This window comes from Plectropomus leopardus, chromosome 9 (assembly GCF_026936395.1).
Source record: "Plectropomus leopardus strain MGB_pleo_1.0 chromosome 9, ASM2693639v1, whole genome shotgun sequence".
Lineage (NCBI taxonomy): Eukaryota > Metazoa > Chordata > Actinopteri > Perciformes > Serranidae > Plectropomus > Plectropomus leopardus.
In genome coordinates, this window is record NC_142184.1 from 27,025,439 (window position 1) to 27,046,700 (window position 21,262).

General features: G+C 38.7%; 1 protein-coding gene across 2 annotated transcripts; it reads left to right on the forward strand.

Annotated features, from left to right (window-relative positions):
• The first annotated feature begins 912 nt into the window (after window positions 1-912).
• On the forward strand, window positions 913-21,258 carry LOC121947572 (hyaluronidase-1). 2 transcript variants are annotated; one of them, XM_088082412.1, is made up of 8 exons: window positions 932-954; window positions 1,135-1,328; window positions 11,670-12,329; window positions 14,686-14,934; window positions 15,894-16,040; window positions 16,837-16,923; window positions 17,274-17,468; window positions 18,831-21,258. In XM_088082412.1, exons 3-8 carry the CDS (start codon window positions 11,727-11,729, stop codon window positions 19,224-19,226), a joined length of 1,677 nt encoding a protein of 558 aa, XP_087938538.1. In that variant the 5' UTR covers window positions 932-954; window positions 1,135-1,328; window positions 11,670-11,726; the 3' UTR covers window positions 19,227-21,258. The 2 variants fall into 2 exon arrangements, with proteins under 2 accessions (XP_042348615.1, XP_087938538.1); XM_042492681.2 differs by having other exon boundaries at window positions 913-1,328.
• Window positions 21,259-21,262: the final 4 nt, after the last annotated feature.

Here is a 21,262-nt window from a genome sequence, read left to right on the forward strand (position 1 = left end):
CTTTGCTCTACATATGCCAACGTCAGGTGGTCGGTCAGTCATTTTCCTCTGTCCATCAGAGTCAAGTGATCTCAAAACCTACTGGATGAACTGCCATGTGACAAATTCATTTATTTTACTTTGAGAATTTATCCCAACTTTTTAATCACCAGCAGCAAGTCACCACTCGTTTAAATCCTCACGGGGGAGCTAGTGTGGCTGTGGACTTCTGCTCTTGTGCAAACCAGAGTGCTTTCTAAAGGCTCATACATGGTGCATGCAAATGTGTTAGGCAACAGAGTGGAAGACAATAATGCAGGAGGACAGGGAACTAGGGAGAGAAAAGATATAAGTGATTCATCAAAGAGAGAAGATAAAGAGTAAAAGAGCAGAGAGAGGAAAGAGTAAAGAGAAAGAGGGTGGTTTATTGCTGTGTCACACCAACCCAGACGGTGCTTGTGGTTTTTTTTTTTGTGGCTGCTGAATCCTTGAAAGAAAAGTTCAATATAAAACAACAGAAAGTCAAGTGTGGAAGAAAAGAGATTAGGGAGCGAGGGATTTGGGAGGCAGGAAAGAAGCCGGAGGGGGAGGAGAACGGAGAAGAGGAGGAGGGAAGTTAAAGGAAAAAAAGGAGTTTTTAAAAAATGCAGGTAATTGAAAAAGTGAGGTGAGAGAGTAGAGGAGAGGGACTGAGAGGTAGAGGAAGATGAGAAGAGATGAAAGATGAAGAAGAGAAGGGAGGGGAGTGAGGGGGAGGAGGAAGAGGACAGGTGTGATTTTACAGCTTGGGTGTTTGTTTAGCCAAGAGCGGTGGCGGTAGAGCAGAGGATTATGGGATTACGGTCAGTGTCGTTGGTCATGTGAGTTGCCGTGGTCGACACTGACCCCGCTTACCTTCTCTCAGTAAGGAAGCTTAGCCTGGCTGTGAAGGTGAGGTCACACACATACACCTGCCTACCATCACTATACCTCCTGGTCAGTCTCTCAACTCCTCTACCTCATTTTTATTTTCATTTTTTCACCTCTTTTCTGTCTTTTTTCCCTTATTTCCCTCCCCTCTTCCTCTCCTGACACTTTTATCTCTCTTGTTTAATTCTCTTGTCTATTTCTGTCTCTTTATCTCCCTCCCTCTCTTTCTCTATCTCCGTCTTCCAGATGTCAGGCTTCTTTTTGCTGCATGTTATACATGCACGGCTTATCCATGCCCTCACAAATCCAGCAGGACTTCTTGTTTTTTCTATCGGGGAGAGTAACGCATGAAACAGAAGAAAGCGGAATAAAATATCGCAGTGTCAGGCGCAGTGATTTGGATGATGTCCAGACTGTGAAGAGTAACAACCCTGGCCTTGGTAAGTTTGTCTGGACTTGATGCAGCAGACGACATTATAGAATTTATCATATTTTAGTATTTTGGTTTGTTTAATTCAATTTGAATCATGATCAATTATTTAAGTAATGTAATAAAGTCATTGATTTACAAAAAAACAAATAGACAAGTGATTATACAATTATTATATAATTATATAATTATACCAAATGATACAGTTGCAAATATATTTAAACATATAAGTATATTCAGTAAAGTATATAAGGTAAAATCCCAAATTAAAACACATAAATAGATTAATCACTGATTACATGACAACACAGCACCACAGACCTCTTCCACTACTGTTTTATTCATGACATCTGGGCCGGAACGAGCCTCATTATCTAACTGACTTATCTTTTTGTTTCAACCATTATTCTGTTTGAATCACTGAATTCAAATCTGAGATGAGGGCAGCCATCCAGACGTCTAGATCTAGGCTCATCAGTGAAGCAAAAATGTTTTTGTTAGTTTTTTGTAATTCTGGGAGGTCACAAATTTCAGTTGTTTGTTTTTTAATCAGTGGTCTTAAAAAAATTATTGTGTCTATCAAAAAGAAAAAACAAAAGCTTTCTTAGGTAGTTGTGCTTACACAATAATGTCGTCCCGCCACCGTGGGTCAAGATGCCTTTAGCAGTGGTAACTGCTTTATAAGCGCAGTGCAGAATGGTAGCAGTTAGCTTGCCAGTGAAACATGAAGGGAGCATAGGTGTTTTGCCGAATAGGCCTGAGGCTTCCAGGCCGAGGAGCCCATCCTGTCTTAATCTGCCTATGCAGGGAAGGACTAACATGCAATAACATACATGTACAACCAGCCCAGCAACCAAAACAAAAAACAGATAAGCTCATATGCACAGAGGTAGTGTGACTTCTTTCTCTGCACAAGACATTACCATTAATCCACTATAGTTGTTGCTGCGATATTAATGTTATTTTTATGCTCAGTACAAAATGATTATTGTTGACTGTGAGCTCTTTATTCAATGCTTTGACCATCCCACACATTTTCAATGTTTATTCAGGGGACAGAGTACATTAATAACTCTGACATTGGAGTGGACACTGGAGTAAATGTGCTGGGGCTAGCTCACTGGCTAATCTGCACCTGCAGTACCAACATTCTGCATGACAATAAGTAAAAAAAAAGGGTAATCACTAAAAAAATCCCCTAAATAGCAAAGAGAAGAAGTTTGTGTTTTTTTATGTGTTTGATTATACATAACCAGCTAGCCTACTGTACATGACTGGGTTGACTTGCTACATTAACTTATTCTATGTGTTGTTGTAGTCATTATTATCATTCTTGCTGTTGTTATATATTTATGTTTACTGTTTTGAAAGAGCTACACAACAAAAGCAGTGGTGCATAAAGAAGAAGATTTTAATGTCTAAAAGGTTAATGCCTCTGTTAAAGGGGACCTATAAGGCTTTTCTTTATATTCTGACCTTTACATATTGTTACATTGTTCTTATAAAATGTGGCCACAGTTTGAAATAATGAAGTAAACCTGTAATTCCTGTGAGCAAAAACTTTAGGCTTCAGACTGTTTTGAATACTCTGTTTACAACATTTACAACATTTTCTCCTTCTAAGACAAGATGGCATCAGCTTGTGGCAGATTTCTTTATCAGATCATCTGCTTCAGGCACGTTACTACAAGAGTTTACATTACATCCACTGCTACATGTAGCCATCTGCCCACTACGGGGAAACATTTCAACTTGGTTGCTGATGTTGTTATTTTTTCTCCTATTTAGAATCATATTCCTGCTGGAACTGGTTGTAAAGATAATGGTTTAGATGGTTTTATTGGTATTTTTTTTAATGGTAGAAAGTGCTACTGTTCTCTGTTACAGTTATTCCCCCAGCTGCAAGTAAACTGTTACATGTAGCTACATGCTAAAGTCAGGGGAACATATAATCTGGTTAAGGATGTTGTAAATTTCTCCCTAATTTTGGATCATATTCCTGCTAGAACATGCCTGGTTATGAGGCTATTAGTTAAAAAAAATGTTCTACTGTTGATTTTTGACAGTAAAAAGTGCCACTGCTCTCCATGACATTTATTCCTGGGCTGCAATGACGGCGCAGAGACAGAGAGTAGAGGAGAGAGACTGAGACAGGTGTTCCAGCATAGACAAATGCATTTTTGAACATTAAAGCATGTAAACATGCTTTAAACCCAAAATACAAGTTTGAACCTAAAAATGCATGTCATGGGCTCTCTTCAAAGGAAAAAAGTATCATAGAATAGTTTATGATATTGTGGATAATTTTTCAACTATAATAACTGTAATTCCAATATGCCAGCACTGGCAAATACTTTGACATGAACGCTTTGATCATATTTCATGATTATTACAGAAATGTACATGACGATGGCAACACATCTTATTCAAGACATTTTGTTGTAGCTATTAACTCCTGAAACTGTGATCACAGTGATTTTGGCTCAGGGGGTCACAAAGATTAACAGCAAATTTTATGGATATCTGAAGCTCACTGTTCGTGGTACCATGCCAAGAACCAAAGTGCGGGACGAGGAGAAAATATGACCTGACTGTGCTGGCCTGAATTTCCATCGTTAGACTCTTTGGTGTAATAAATAAACTTAGTTTCAGTGAGCAAAAATAGCAAAAACTGGCTGCTCCTACTGTCTGGAATCCTTCCAGACATGTTAATATCCAACCATGCATTTTCTCAGCAAACAAAAGCAACTGTCACTTTCCTAACTAACAACTACCTATGAAGAATGTAGACTATATATACGCTACACACATAACTGATATAACTGATATATCAGATACATACAATACCAGATCTCGGGACTGTAAGGACTACTCATGCACATTTAAATGTACTATAACACTTAAACTGATGTACTGTTTATTGAGTTGCTGTAGCATGGCTGCACTGGTTCTTTTCTGGGTATTGGATTGGAGTGACGCATGCATCGTCCTAATCTTAGCTGATTTCACCTCCTGATTGGATCCTACCGGTGTTTCCTCTCCCTTCATTGAGCAGCAGCACAAACGACAGCACGAACAGCGGAGCCAGAGAACATGGGGAAGCAGAATACCAGTAATCGACCTCCAATAAGGCAAATCCACTTCCTTCCTTAAATGCTCTAAATTTAACAATATGACAGTGTTCGCCTGTTTCTTTTCTGAAAATGATAGTGGGAAAAAACCAGCAGTCTTGTGATAAAAACTGAATAAGAGTTTAACTAAATTTATAACAGAAAAAGAAAACCTGTTAGCAGCAGCCAGAATGACTGTGAGCTCACAGGTCCAGATGAAAGTTTTAAAACAAGATCTCGACATCTTAATTTTAAAGTAATGAGTAGGGTTTCGTTGTTGTAATGGATATTTTCTCCTCCAAATAAGATTTTTTTGAAACACTGTTTGATGATGACAAGCTCAAATCAGAGTACCAGCAGGTTCAGATAACAGATTTCCTCGCCTTGCGTTATTGGCACAGCATGGAGGCTTTCACAGGAGAGGAGCAAACAAATGAACTGTGTGATAAAAACATTAGAAACTGAGAAACCGTGACTAAAAAAAATTAAAACGCTGAATCCATATGCTCATTAATTTCTTCTCGGCTGAGGGACATACCATAATAATGACATGAATTATTGATATGTTTAATATTTAAAAGTGTGTTATTAACTAATGTTTGGGTTTTTTTTAACACTTTTACTTTATAATGTATTACTTAATGAACTGATTTTTAAAAGTGACCCTCTAAAATAAAGAGTAAGAAGTTTACACCCTCCGTGATGTATAATCATTAAAGTTGAGCGTATTTGCTTTGAGCTGCGGAGGCGGTGGGCTCAGGATCAGCTTCGGCCCAGACAGGAGAGTAAACACAGACCAGAAGCTTTGTCTGAACAGATTAGCAGCAGCTAGCACATTTACCATTCACAGCTACCGGGGAGTGAAGGATTACATACAGTATGACGGGACTGCAGCTATTGGAATAAAAAATAAGCAGTTTCAGACCAGATACCTGGCACGTTTAACTTCATAATCCAATTCAGTGGATAATGTCTTTAAATGTCTCCTTAACGACAATGACAAATATATAGACATGCAATTACAAAGCATTACTAAATCATTTAACATCACATTTTATAGATTTTCTAATAATTAAAACAATAAAAGTGCATTTTTTACAGATTTTTTAAATGTACATGTGCTGGATTTAGAAACACTGATATACTGCAGGACACTTTGCTTTCTATGAACTCTGACCTCCTTAGTTTTAGTGGATTATAATGTTGGTGATCTGGGAGCTTATTCAACTGTTCCTCGGAAATCCGTGTGGATAAGAACATAAGTTAAATGCTTAAACTGTACTGAGGTGGCAACCTGCTGGATTACTGTGGCCTTCAATCCACAGTGTAGAACCTTTAAAAAAGGTTACTTAGAAATTAAAAAAAATAATGTTGATGTTGGAAGGGTTATTTTCTCCTTTGAATATCTAAAGCATTCCTATTTACGTTGTTAAATGCTGGAATAAAATCTAATGGGTTTATACCTAAAATGAAATGGCTGTGCACCCCCACTGTCAAAAACAATGGAAGTCAATTTGGTGACTCTTCAGCAGAAGCATAGACATAAACAAAAAAGATTTTACAAATAAGTTAGGACTAAAACACTATAAACACAGCACACAGTGGCCAGTTTATATATGTGTGAATGTTACCACTCTACTGCAGCTGCATTGACAAATCTTTCACCCTCTTGAGGGACACTTTTACGTTTCTGATTGGTCCATAGAGTTTGGTGACATCACATAATTGTCAGCATAGCACCACCTGTCTAATCAGTCTGGCTAATACAAAATACCTGCAAGTCTTTGGACCTTTAAGAGGGAATAAGGTGCTGATATATTCTCCTCATTCCTCCTTTAAAGCTTTTGTATTTATTTGTATATAGTATATTTAATGTTAGAAGAATATTTTGGCATTTTGAGTTGCATTTTATCTCCACCAGACACTCGTCACGTAGTGTTAAATTTCCCTTTTTAATGGCTTGTTAGAGAGCATGCAGCGATCTGTGCTGTGGAGAAAGGTTTCCCCTGCTAACAAGCAATTGCTGGTCCTTTTTCACCAAAATGTGACAAGTTCTGCTTGCTGGCAAACATGAAAACGCTACAGCCCTTTGTTAACACCAGAGTAATGGGACACAATATGATACAGTGGTGTTCAGCATGACTGTAATCAAACCAAAAAGATAAAAAATGTAAAGAAAACAAAAGGCTCAGAAAATGAAAAACCTGAATCAATAAGTGGGGAGAAACAAGCCACTTTCAAAAAGGATAGTAAGATCACTGAATAGTTTGATATACATGGAAACAATGCGAATCATATGCTATGGCCTTCGCGGTCACCTGGTCTCAACCCAATCAAACACCGATCGGAGATTTAGAAGTGAAGTGTAAGGCGGGCTTCCCCAAGAGGACACAGGAGAGTTGTAGAGCAGACACAGAGAGAGAGACATGGGGCAAATACAGTGTGTTAGGGTGGTAGGTGAGAGGAAAAGGTTCATAATGGGGTTCTAATAAACAACAGAAGTTTTTGTTTGTCCACATGGACAACAGTCGCAGCAGCATCAGTGGTCATGAAAAAGTCAAATGTCACATTTTTACAGTCAGTATGGTGGATGGCGTGTCACGTATAGGTGAGACGTCTGCCAAGCTGCAGGCTACTTTTGGAGACCAACAAATTACAAAATGGGTTGTGTTTTAGCGTGTCATTGCTGTGTTGTGTTTCAACTGGCTTTTAGACTCTAAACATGGATGTTGTGTTAGTAACCTGTTGGAGGGGATAGTGCCATGGAAAGGATTTGTTTTTTACCAAGACATAGCTGCCCCCAAACCAGGTTTTGCCTATAATTTGCCCCTCTTTGCCCCCTCTGGTGGTTGTTTTAGAGTATTGTTGCATTCAAAAGAAACTCGTGAGCTCGTAGGTACAGTATTCAAAGTCACGTACATGACATGCTTGGCGTTCAAGTGCTAAGTCATGAGAGCATCGCTCATGGATGCTACTGTCGGTGTCTAGATGCCACCAGCGCTAACAATTTAGCAAGCTAGCGAGTCACGTAATGCAGGAAATGCAAAGGCATGGTGTCGGAGAAAAAAGATGAGGCCGTTGGGAATATCAACATTTTCCTAAGAAATACTGTAAAATTACAAAGACCAACCCTCTACAACTAAAATTGTAAACGCCTATATTAACTTATCAATCACTAAAATATTGTAGTCCATGGCCTGCGCCATTTCTGTCAGCAAACATGTCACAACTCCTGAACCTGCAGCTTACAGATAACTTCCACTAATCAGGTCGTAAATACGACATGAGAGGGGTGTTCATATGGACTTAAGGCATGAACACGGCAAACAAGACCCCAAACAAATGCACCAGCTTACAGGTTGTGCTCCGTCTCTATTAAGCACATCCCCACTCTCTGTAGTTTTAGAAGCCACTTCAATTTTGCCACTTATCTGAAGATATCAGTGAATTTGTTTCTCTGTGTGTGTGTGTCAAACGGGTACAGCAGGATCAGTTACATTTGCTGCACAAAGTTAGAAGATTTTACACCAAATAGCTTTTGGGGAGATTTGTCTGTTAGTTAAATTTATATCTCTGCTGTTATTTTTTCACACTTTGTCCTGATTATAACGCCTACGCTTAAGCTGCCACTCAGCCACACATCATTCAAAAAGTGTAACATTCCCGTTCTCATTATCTCATATTTTGCGCTGCCTGAGTCCTACGGTGTGAATGTGGAACAACACTGTATGTTTCTCTCAGTTGGCCAAATGTTGCGCTAATCAGGTCCACAACTATCTGTCTGCTACATGGAAGAGCTTCCTCATGTGTCTCTCTACTACATGAGCAGAACTTTATTTCAAATAATACTTTTTTTTTTTTTTATGACAGCATGGTATCAAGTCAAATCATGACAGACAGGCAACAAAACTTCCATCCTGGAAAATAACTTTTTTGTTAAAAAAAATTCCAGTTGAGTGATTTATTTAGATTTAACAAGAGGCTATGGGAAATTATGTTTTCACAATCTCTTCTCCAAAAATGTTAAATGTCAAGAAGACAACCGGACGTTGAGAATTTTAGTTAAATTTTAGTTTTGGATTCATCTGTACAAACTGCACTCCTTCTGCAATGTTTCGGTGCTCTTATCATTGCTTTCGTATGTTTTCGATCATCTCCAAACTTGAAGTTGTATGATCCACAGTGGAATAAACAATCTAAAAGCTGCATGAGCACACACTGGGAGGAAGCATCTTAAAGGTGTCTGTCTGTCAGTTTTCCTGCTTCTGTTGATGTGTGTCTGGCTACATGTAGCCAGTATTAACAAATTGCAGGTGGTCTAACAAATTGTGGTTTTGTCAAAAATACATATTTCCTAAGTTTAGTGCATGTTTTGCATGTAATATGTACTTGACTGCAGTTGTCAGGTAAACTTCTAAAAAGCTGAACATATGTCACTCTGAATTCTAGCAGATCTAAAATGATGAGGTCTCACGAATAGAAACATTTAAAAATTGATAGCAGGATTTCAAAAGTGTACTCAGTGTAGTGCTGGAGTAAATTAAGCTACATTTGCCCTCAGTTTTCTCCCTAGCTGTTTGACCTGAACGAACCTGCGCCGCTGACGTGTATTACTTAATTTTCATTTCTGTTTTTTTATTGGCTGAGCAAGTCACACAGTGTTGTTAGTGTCATAGCACTGAATGTAAATTATCATGTGACTCACGAGGACAACTGTAAGGAAATAGTGTGATAAATGTGACAATATGTTAACAAACTCTGAGCTCTCTGAGCAGCTCAAGTCAGTGTCTCACAATGACACTGAGGCATTTCCTGGAGTGAGACAAATGCTATAAAAAGACAGCCAGGCTCTCATATAGAGGACCATAATGTATCTGCCAAGAAGAACTGCATTACATCAAAATTCTAATCTACTCTTTTAGACCAAGAACACCTCTGAACTACATTTTAACTGCTGCATGATGGACAAAAGATGCTGTGAGAGAAAAATTGGCACATTTTAGGATATAAAACTTAATTTCCAGTTGCAAAAATTCTCTTACTGTTATTAGTCATATTAATAGTATATTAGTAGTAGTAGTATTATAGTGTTTGTGTGTGTGTGTGTGTGTCCTTTATTTGATTATTACACCTTCACGTCAATCAGTGTGAATCCGTGCTAAAAGATATATTTTGGGCAGGAACAGTAGCGCGAGGATCAGGATGGGACCAATGTGTGGTTTACTGGAAGATATGTGCCTCAGTTATAGAGTTGGCTACTTAAGAAAACAGGCTGACTGGAAGGATAATTATTTGGAATGAAAAAAAAAACGTTTTTGGGTCTTGGTCAAAGAAAGAATGGGTTTGATGCTGCATTTTTAATTATAAAGATCAACATACAGTATTTGTTAAGAGAAGCCATGTTTGCTGAGAGTAACAGCGGGTTGCCAACATATGGAATGAATAAAGACATTTAGGATGATAAACTATACAAGTAGTATGGAAATCATATGTTTATTTGTTGTTTGTAATTAATTTTAAGAAGCAAAGTTCTTAATGTGCCCAAATGAGATCTGGCATTTCACAACTCAGTATATAAATTGGATGTTATGCCAGTCTGAAAAAAGAAAAGCAGATTTGTTTAAAGTGACATCTGAGTGACATAGATTTTTTATATCCTGCATCAACTAGAACTACAAGAATTACTAAATAAATTAATACTACAAAAATCCCACTTTTTATAATGGAAAGAAGATATATATATACATACATACATACATACATATATATATATATATATATATATATATATATATATATATATATATATATATATATATATATATATATATATATATATATATATATATATATACACACATATACATATATCAGCTGTTTTTCTTGTAGTTTTGTGTCCTGTAATCACATGTGGGACAGGCCAAATGTTTGGCGTGATTCTTTTATTGTTCATAATTAAAATGTTTCATTCTCTTATAATTTAAGCTGCATGATTTTATACTTGGTGTTTTATGCAAAATTAGGTTTGGTTTTTGGATTTTTTTTTTCCGTATAATAAAAGCTGTTGGAGGTCAAAAAATGCATTTACATGTTTATATGTTTATCTTGACGTGAATAAATCCATAAACATAGTAATGTGATTACAATCTATCAATAAATCAATTCAATTTTATTCATAAAGCCCCTTATCACAGTTTTCCTCAGAGGGCTTTAGACCATACGACAACCCTCTGTCGTTTGAACCTCACATCGCCTAAGGAAAAGAGGGGAAGAGAGGGGGAGAGATGCACAGCAATTATGGTAACGAGAGCATGTCAATGGTCACAGGTGTAAAATTACTAAATGCACTCTATGATAGCATTTGATGTTACATGCAAATATTTTGGATGTTGTTAGCTCAGCATCTCATAGTTAAGTTTTTTTTCAGTCACCAAATCCTGTTTTGTCACAAAATCCCTATGATAAAGGTGGTCATTTTTTCTATCTCTGTGGTTTTGGCCAACATGGACATTGTCGACAGTCACTAGTGTTGTGACAGATGAGTGTGGGGAAAAAAGCAAGATGGAGAGTTTGGATGAGTTGCTACAGGAAGTTGTCCTTCTTTGGCAAAGTACTGTATGAAACAATATGTATTTGCCTCAGTTGTAAAGACGGCATTTATCCTTCTTTCCTGTTGTGAACAGCCTTGTACACAATCTGTAAGCATTTTAAAACCTGGACCCCACTGAGCGTCTATTGTGTCCTACAACACTGAGTGTATAAAATATTAACTACACCAACTTTCCTCATGACATGTGTGACTGAGGGAAGATCTCTTTAATCTGTCACAGATTTTAATACACCCACTTAAAACGGGGGCGATGACGGATGGTAGAGAAGATAAGAACAGTCTGAGGGAGGATTTTAAGCTTTTAAAATAGGACACAGCAATGACAAAATAAAGGGGATATCAAAACAGAAAAGAGAGACACAAATATCAAGAGATCCTTGCTGGTAAGAGAACAGTAAAGCAACAATATCCTGAAGCTTGTGGCGGTCTCTCAGGATAAATTATCCTAATTGCTCAGGATAACGTGTTTTTATGATTTGTATGTGCCGATTACTTTTGTTAGACTGTCATCAGCAACAAATAATGCAAGGGAATAATTCCACTCACCTTCACTGCTTGCTGCTCATTATTCGATCATGACCATATCGAACTATGACTGAGGAAGGTTTGACTTTTGCCATGTGTTTTACAGGGACATGATTGGCTGTGAGGGCCTAAAGGGGTGACAGCCTGAGAGGCGGCCGCTCCAATGGCGTGGACTGAGCCACGGTCGCGTCCAGACCCGAAGTCAGAACCAAAACTGACACCTCACAATCACAGGACTCATACTTTGTCTTCCGCCATCATTCAAGTCCAACCTCCAGTTTTACCGCCTCTCCTATTCCTGCTTGCTGCCTTTGCTTGCCTGGGTATTGCTGGTCCGCCCCAGCCAGCTCGCCCCCCTCTCCTGTCTGGACAGCCTTTTATCATCTTCTGGGGCATCCCTGACTCTTCCTGCCCGGCTCGGCCAGATCCCAGATCTTTTGGGATGGAACGGGAGGGCCGTGTGGCAGTCTTTTATGAGGACACACTGGGGAACTACCCTTATTTTATGGACAAAGACACACCGGTCAATGGGGGGCTACCGCAGCACACACGGCTGGACAGCCACCTCCAGAAGACACAGCAGGACTTAGAAGCAGCTTTACCCGCCCCAAGGTACCTTGGGTTGGGGGTGCTGCGCTGGGCGGAGTGGGTCCCCCAGTGGTCAAGGAACCGAGAGAAGCAGACGATGTATTTAGAAGCATCCAGAAAACTGATGAAGACATTCTTTCCTAACTGGACCCCAGAGGAGGTGGAGAAGTGGTCACAGGTAAGAGGAGGAAAACAAGTTTGCAAGAAATAAAAAGAAGGAAGATAAGCAAACATGAAAAGGAAAGAGAGATAAGAAAGAGGTTGAAGGATCATGGGTGGAAGTGGCGAGGAAATGTTCAAAGATGCTGGCAGATGGTGGAGTGTGCAAGATGCCAATACAGGAAAAAAAAAAACACTGCCAATAGTGTTTGTTCTTTAGTCAAGAGAAAATCTTTGATGACAAATATCCGGTGGGACTTGGTCACTAATAAGACCGCTATGGTACCATTTGCTTTTGGTCATTACACCAAAGTATCCTTATTATATTGGCAATGATGTTTCATTATGATGTTATGATGTGAGCACCTTTGAAAGAGGTAGCAAAAGAAGAAATGGGAGTATGGCAGGCACATGAGGGCACTGGAGCAGTGAGAGAGGAACAGACGGACTCCAACTTTGTGAAGTGGGCAGATTCAAAGGTCTGAATACAGGCAAGGATGAAATCAAAGTAAAGTTGTTTTTACCTTTATGTTGCAACTTTGACGCTATCTTTCTGCTGAGTAAATCATGCAAAGGTCCACTTTGTCAGGGCAAGTCATCACAATAAGTAACTATATACTGTAACTACTCTTTCTTCTGTTCCTCACTCTCTGCTGTGGTGCACTCATGTGCCTGCCAATCTCCACCACCTGCCCTCCTCACATTTCTTCTTTTGGTAAACGGAGTGTAACGAGTAACTATTCTGTCTGATAGCAGGCAAATTTCATCTGGTAAATTTGGTCCAATTGGAAAGGTTTTATTAACATGACGCTTTATTAATAAGGCAAGTGACTATGATCTCCTGTATTATAGTATGCACACAAAAAGCTCATGGTCAATGTGAAAAACGCTGAATAGAAAAAGATGCAATCAGAGGGCCAAGACAGTCAAAGGCTGTTGTCCATGACTGGACCATTTTATGGTAAAGTATGGGTGAAAGTATAAAGGTATGTGTATATACAGTATACATATATATATATATATGTATGTATATATATATATATATATATATATATATATATATATATATATATATATATATATATATATATATATATATATATAATTTGCATAAAGTTCAATTGACCAAACGTTTATAGATAAATAAACCACATGACGATGTCTGTGACATGACATTTTTGTATATAGACACGTATTCTTGCAGATATTTAGATAAGAAGACCGACACCACTCTCATGTCTGTACACTAGATTTAAAGTTAAGAGCCGATCTTGTCAGCTCAGTTTAGCATGAAGACTGGAAGCAGGAGGAACAGGAAGCCTGGCTCTCTCCAGAGGTTACCAAAATGACTAACATGTTATATTGGTTTATTTAAACCACACAAAGCCCAGAGTGTAAAATCTGCACATGGAGTTATCCGCTGGACTATTTGTCCTGTATTCGCCAACAATGGAATGACAACTATCAGGTCCATCATGTCATGGGGGCATCATATGATCCCATTGATTTAAAATAGACGTCCGTGTATCAATGGATCAAATATCATTAGGTATATCAACTTCCTAGTGCGAACACTTAAATATCCCTTATTTATGTCATCATGTCCTAAAAGTTGTAAAAATGTATTAATAGCCAAATCAAGAGTTATTGTGAACGGTCATCTATATATATGACCAAGCAAGGCCAAGTGGGCTTAAAGGAACCGTGCGCTTGCTCTATGAGCCCCACGATGCACAAAAAAAACCCATCCTGTTATTTTCTGGAAATCAATCTTTTTTTTGCTTCACGAGCAACTTTCATTGGAATGACTGAGGCCCTAACTCCAACACTGTATCCAGTTATCTTTAAACATCTATGGTCTGGTCAAGAAACGCCTGCAACATAACCAGAGCATCGCTTTTACTCTTCAGTATTTGTATCAATTAAACAAATGAGATGAAGTGTGTTAATAAGTGAGCTTCAGAGATGCTAATCCAAGATAACTGTCCCTCTGTCTCCAGGCAAGAGAGTGGTATCGATCTTCCCATCAAACTCTTGACAGCAAAGCAAATAAGTGTGTTTCCCAAAGTGTCAAACTGCTGCTTTAAATGTCTGCAGAAATCCCATAAATCCAATACTGCCCTGAAGCGGTCCTGCTCACTGATTTGCAACATGCTCGAGAGATATTGCAATTATAGCTACCTCATTGTAGAAACTTTAAGGTCAAAAAACAACTGATTAATTTCTATAATCTCATGATAAATCTCATGATAAATACTATCATATCTCCAACCCTGTGATTTTGAGTTTGATTAAAACCTTGAAAACATTTTCAGATCACAAAAGAGAAAATGTCTGGATGGGACTAAAAAAGGACCTGCTATCTTTTACCACAGGTGGACTTTGAGGCAGCAGCACAGTCAGTAATGATGGAGACTCTGCGGGAGGTCAAAAGGTTAAGACCCAAAGCATTATGGGGTGTCTCCCCTTACCCCAGCTGCTACAGCGGCGATCCTGCCCAAACCATGTTAGCCAACTACACCGGCCAGTGCCCTGCTACAGAGCTGGCCCTTAACGACGAGCTTCTGTGGCTATGGAAACGGTGCTCCGCCCTCTACCCGCTCCTCACCCTGGAGAAGCTGCAGGTGGGTAACTGTGCTGTGCTTTTATTTGTCTTTTAACATCTTTTTTTGTATCATGACAGTTTTTAATCATGGTGCCAGTTAATCTGAACCTACTATTATAATAAATAGAATAATAAATATTAGAGCGCACAAAGCCCTTATCATAACTCAGAGAAGAAAAAAAGGAGGAAAGAGAGATCAAGCCACAAAAAGTTGTGAAAACTGTCTAACTCAGGCTTGTTCCCTGAGCAGTTAACATCTACTCAACTGCAGAGAGACAACTCCCAGTGTGACACCAAAAAATGAGTGAGATGAAAAATGCCATGTCTGGTTTATCAGTGAGGTTTTGTAAAAAGTTACAAAACTTCTTGTCAGAGCTGGTGCACACCAACATCTTTGTGAGACCAGATACTGACTTCACAGTCAAACTAAACTAGAGTATTGTTATAATCGGCACAATCTTTCCCCTTTTTAGATGTATAAAGCTCCTTCTGTTTGGAATAATATATCTGTAAATATTCAATTCATATAATCTTTCCATTCGTTTAAAAATGCCCTGTCTTCTTATTATGGGATCAGGTGTACATGTCCAAAATAACACCTCTATAATTTTGTTTAGTTATTTTTTTTATAACTTTATTACTTAATGCTAACACTGACACACAAATCTATCACTGATTGATCCGTGTCAAGCTCTATTTGCAGTTTGTTCTCATGATTTTGTATGTCTTATTACTATCTTTTGTTCTGTTTTTGTTGCCTGGTTCTTGTCTTTTTTGTTTTTTGTTTTGTCATTACTGTGTTTTCATTTGTTTTTATCATATTTGGTACAGTGTAATTATTCCTTTACTTTTGTTTTTTTGTTCAATGTTTTGTGTAATTGTGCTATATTGGATTTTTTTGTTGTTGAGGACCCCCTTGAAAACGAGATGGTAAATCTCAAGGGGTTATTTATAATAAAGGATTTCCTATTATTGTAGAGCGGGGCCCCTGGAGCCAGGCTTTATTTGTCCAGTCAAATCAGAGAAGCACTACGAGTATCATCTGTGACTGGGTCTGCGTTTGATCTTCCTGTGTTCCCACTAGTCAAGAGTTTCTACGCGTCGACTAACACTTTCCTGTCACAGGTAAGATATCTTTACATCCAGGATTTGAACAAAGCGCCTTACACATGGATCGATGATAAACCAATCTTGTAACCCGTAATTGGTCCGATAATGATAACTGGGCCAAGACTTCCCCTTCTGTGCGGCGGAAAGGGTATCAAGTATTTACAAGGCAAAAGGCTCAAGTTGAAGTGAGATCACAAGTACTTGGTGGCAAAGTCCAAGTTGTGATGCAAGTCTTTGCTGATTTTGTCAAGTCTAAAGTTATGAAATGTGTGACTCAAATCTGACTCGAGTCTGAGTCACATGACTCGAGGATACACTTCTGCAGGTATCTGCGTAAAAATGTCAGAATAATTCAGACCATAGATAATGGATTGTGAGGTTGTATTTCGATCAGTAGGTCCTGTCTCACACAAACTGTTACTTGTCAATACTACTCAGACTACAAACGGTCTACCAAAAACTTGCCCCCTTCCCTACAGATTCTGCAAACATATGCAGATATCTGTTTTAGGAGATTTGAGCAAAACAAATAAGGAAGAAAGACAGAATTGGATTCATATTTTATCAAAACACTAACTATTCCTTGGTTCTTAAGTCTCACAGTTTTGTTTTGAAAAGAGAATAATTAGACAGATGAAAAGTGTCTTTTTGGTTTACAGTTGTACCATCACATCGTTGATTTAGGCTGAAATAAACAGGAGTAATAGTGTTTATACTGCATCATACTATGACAAGTACAGAGATACCGGCTGAAAAAGAGTGTGCTGCGCTGTGACTTTCATAACTTCTTTGTATAATTTCTTTTTTGCAGGCAGACCTGGTTAGCACCATAGGAGAGAGTGCTGCCATGGGAACAGCCGGAATTGTCATCTGGGAGAGAAGTGAGACTAAAACGGAGGTACACAACTATACATTTACATCAAGTGCATACACCCACGAATGGCTGCATGTTTGTCAACTGATTTTTATAAACATGATAAATTAGACTGTTTTTCCCGACAGAATTTCAGTTTATAAACATATAATTTGACCATTTAACATTTTCTAACCTCACTGATTAAATTTGTAAAGCTGGCTTTGTGTTGGCAAACATTTTCTTCAGCATCAGAAGCACATCATGACATGTCTTCAGAAAAAAATTAACCTTAGGAAGGAAATATACACAGTGTCCATTGTATCTATCAGCATTTACCACTTTCCCTACTTCCTGTTTACACTGAACTGTCTGCCCGTTTGCTTTTTCCCCAGAGAGAGTGTCAGGACCTGGCAGAGTTCGTCCGTAAAGTCCTGGGACCCTACTCCATCAACGTAACCACGGCAACTCGACTCTGCTCAGCCTCTCTGTGCCAGGGAAAGGGCCGATGCGTCCGTCAAAATCCAGAAAGCTCCGCCTACCTCCACCTCCCACCCCCATCCGAAGTGGTGGAGAAGGTGACAGAAAAGGTAAGACAATACAATTTTAAGTAGATTTCGAGATTCATTTGTGCTGAATGTATAAAGCTCTGTTTATCTGCTATACTGCAGATATCATTAATCCTGTGCACAAGCACAAGCTCAAAGCCCACTCCTACAATGAGCCGTAAATAGCCGTTGGCAGGCTGTTGTTCAGATATAAACGAGACTCGTTCTGTCCTTGGTGTGGTGACCCTAAAAGTCTTACACATGGAACTTTTACTGTTTCCAGTTAATAAGTTACACATAGCAAAAACTACTATCACAACTGCTCAGTGATAAATCCTAAATTCCTGGCAAATATAAAGTTCAGTTTTTGTTCAATTTGCTTTAGAGAGGTGTTGATTTAACTTTAAGGTCATTTTGGAGGCTGATGTTTGTGCAGCTTTTTACGTTTAGTCTCTAGTTGACATAAATTATTCAAAGTGAAGTTTTAGCCAAATAACAATCCTCTTTACAATTAACACTTGGAATGATGAAGGCACTTGCAGATGACAAGGTAGTACAAAATGTAAACCACATGTTGGCGTTTCATTTTTCCTCTTTAAAAGTTCATTAAACGCATTTTTTCTTTCTACAAAATGAACCAAAAGACTAAAAACAGGATAGATTTCAGGTGTAAGATCATATTTAAAACAACATTTAAATCATACTTGCTAAATGTCGTCAAATTAGTACATATTACAGTGTATTTAGCCTTTAATCACTATATTATCTGAGAAGCAAGCCGTACAGTACTCACAGTGTAATCATGCCGTTAGAAAGGTTAACAAACACATGATGGTGTGATGTAAGATAGCGTACAATGTGCTGAAAAGAAGAAGCTTTTTAGGAAAAGCTCTAATAGCCTCTTTGACTTTTCCCCTTTACTGCCACTGATGAGTTCATTTACAAAAACCTCTGTACGCATGGTGAAAGGAACATTTACAAATAGACACATTTTCCAAACTTATGTTCTGCCTGTGTGGAGAATTGGAGGCAGAGCAGCTTGTTTGAGTCACGACTGATGAAGATAACCAAGACAACAGCAGGGAGTCCAGTTGCCTGAGGATCTTCTGCCTTCAGACAGTAAGAAAGCAGAGAGGGAAACTGTATCTGAGACACAATAAAGATCCAGTGGAGACTGAACACAGGAACATTGTGTTCTCTGCGAACATTCATCACTTTTTGGAAATCTCTGGCTTCTGTAATATTCACTTGTCATCAGAGGTACAACACAATAGAAAGAATGAATATTGCTGAAACTGCAGAGCACTATGAGAAAGTTTATGTCCTTTTGAATTTAAGGCGCAATATTTCATCTTCAGTTTTCAGACTGATATTGCTTACAACATTTTCTTTCTAAAATCTCAGGCAGAGGCGGCAAAAACCACAGATCAGCCGGACACAAACACCAAACCAGCTGAACCAGACCCAGCTGAGATGTGGAAGACGGACTTCCAGTGCCAGTGGTACAAGACGGCAGACGGGGACGTCTCAGACCAGCAGTCCCCCAAAGACGGAGTCTCTGTTGGGGTTACAGTAAAAGAAAATGTTGGAGATGTAATCGGGACTACAATCACATCTACCACCACTTCTACAACACAAGGTGCCTCTGTGACTGAGTTAAGAGGAACCAGTTCACCTGGTACCGCAAGTCAGACGCCTTTACTGGAAGTATCTACAGACAGTGGGACGAACTCACTGAGTGCCCCAACCCTGACTGTTGTGCTGTTTCTGCTGGTTGGACGTCTATACCTCCAACATTAAAATGTGAATTTCACCTGGAAGGTCTGGGCTGTAACTGCAACATGAGCCCGTCAGAAGTGCCCTTAAGCAAGACACTGAATCCCTGCAAGCTGCAGGAGTGCTGCTATGTAGAGTATCATAAAGAAAAGGACAACAACAAATGTTCACAGCTGGAGCTCCAAACCTATCACTGAATGTGCCAAGACACAGTTGTGGTAGGAACACTTGTCACTTTTCCAGTTTCCACCAGCTGTATTTAAACCTTTCAAGAGAAAGGAGATGCTACATACTAGTGTGAATTTATTGTCATATTAAATCAATCATAATACGGTGAACACAAAAACAAAAAAAGCAGTCTGTAAAACCTGCACTCAGGTTTTATTTCCTTTGCACATTTTGTTATATATTTACGTGTGTGTCCTTTCTTATATGGAAATGATTTCATCATTCTTTCGATTCAGCAAATGTGTTGGGTTAAAGGGTCGGTCAAAAAACATTTCACAGATTTCTCAAGGAGTATTTAAGTAGATCCGATGATAACTGTTGACAGTGAGGTGTATACATTATCCTAAGTAACTGGTACATGGTTTCTGGAAAGATATATTTTTGTAATTGTTCAGTTCTGTGAGAGAAATAACTTCCATTTGCCTTTACTGTATTGGGGTGGCAACAGAAATCTAAGAGACAAATATACAATGAAACCCAAACTATCTGCATTGCTAGATACCAGAGAGATGAGGGATACCTTACGTTTGTTTGTAATTTGAGTGAACCTGTCCTTTAATCTGCCTTAAAGGGATAGTTATGATTTTGAAGTGGGATTGTATGAAGTTCTTATCCATACTACAAAAGATGGTGGTCAGCACGCCCCAAATTTAGAGAAGCAGGCAGGAGCAGCCATGGAAGCTGTACTGCAGCAAGACACATTTTGGCCATCTAAAAATATAAGTATCAGTTTAAATGTATGCTCTACTTTGAATATTTCCACAGCTTTACCTTGAAGCCCATTCTGATGGGGAACTGAAGCTGATAACTATGCTCTTTTCAAAAACATACGAACAACTCCCATATTTGAGGGAGGTGTGTGAGGTTATCATAGTTTTTGTCAAAGGAGTTCGGTGGCTTTGAGCAGAGCACAGATGGATGCAACAGCTTCATTTCCCTGTTGGATAGGGCTGTCCGACGGCAAGGTGAGTCAGGGAAAATATTCTAAACTAGTACTGATTTTTTTAGGAGGATAAAAAATACATTTTGCTGCTGCCCTCATCCACAGCAGCACATTGTTAAACCTCTGCGTCAGTACTCCTGACTGTTTCTCCAAACTTGGGGTGTGCAGACCACAGTCTCCTGTAATACACTGACGAAGGATAAGTACCTCATATCACCACACCTCAAGAGATCTAAACTATCCCTTTAAAAATCTTTTTGTTTTTGTTAATCAATTTTACTTAGCTCGAGAGTCAAATCTAATTGCAATTGCAGACAAAGGGAACAATTTCGGCCTTCAAATGTTAGATGTTGTCAGAGACATCCACGCTTTACATAGTGGCTTTTGTGACAAATATTAATATTGGTTAAGTTCTATCAAAACCATGCAATATTCAAAGTGGTCCTTTTTTGAAATGTCACAGTAGGAAAAACACAGCTGTACATGACAAAATGAATGACGGCTGAATTCCATTTAGCTGATTCACTTGCAGGGCCCTGGTATTGTGAAGTCTGTCACATTGTTACAGCTTACTGGCATGCTTGTATAAAACTGAGCCATATTAGTAACACCTGTGTTTTTCCTACTGAGGCAAAAATATCTGCAGTGAAAAAGAACTATTATACCAGCATGTCATTAAAGCTCCCTCAACTGTTACTGTGGTTAAAATGTCTGTTATTAATGCAGTATCTGTCAATTCAAAGGACATCATTTAATTACAGGACACATGCATATATGCATATCATTTTCTAAGTCAGTTTTGTTTATATCTTCTCCTTCCCTGTCCACACCCTTCAGTGCTCCCGGAGGCAGTTCACTTAAAAGAAATAAAATGACTGAAACATTCCAC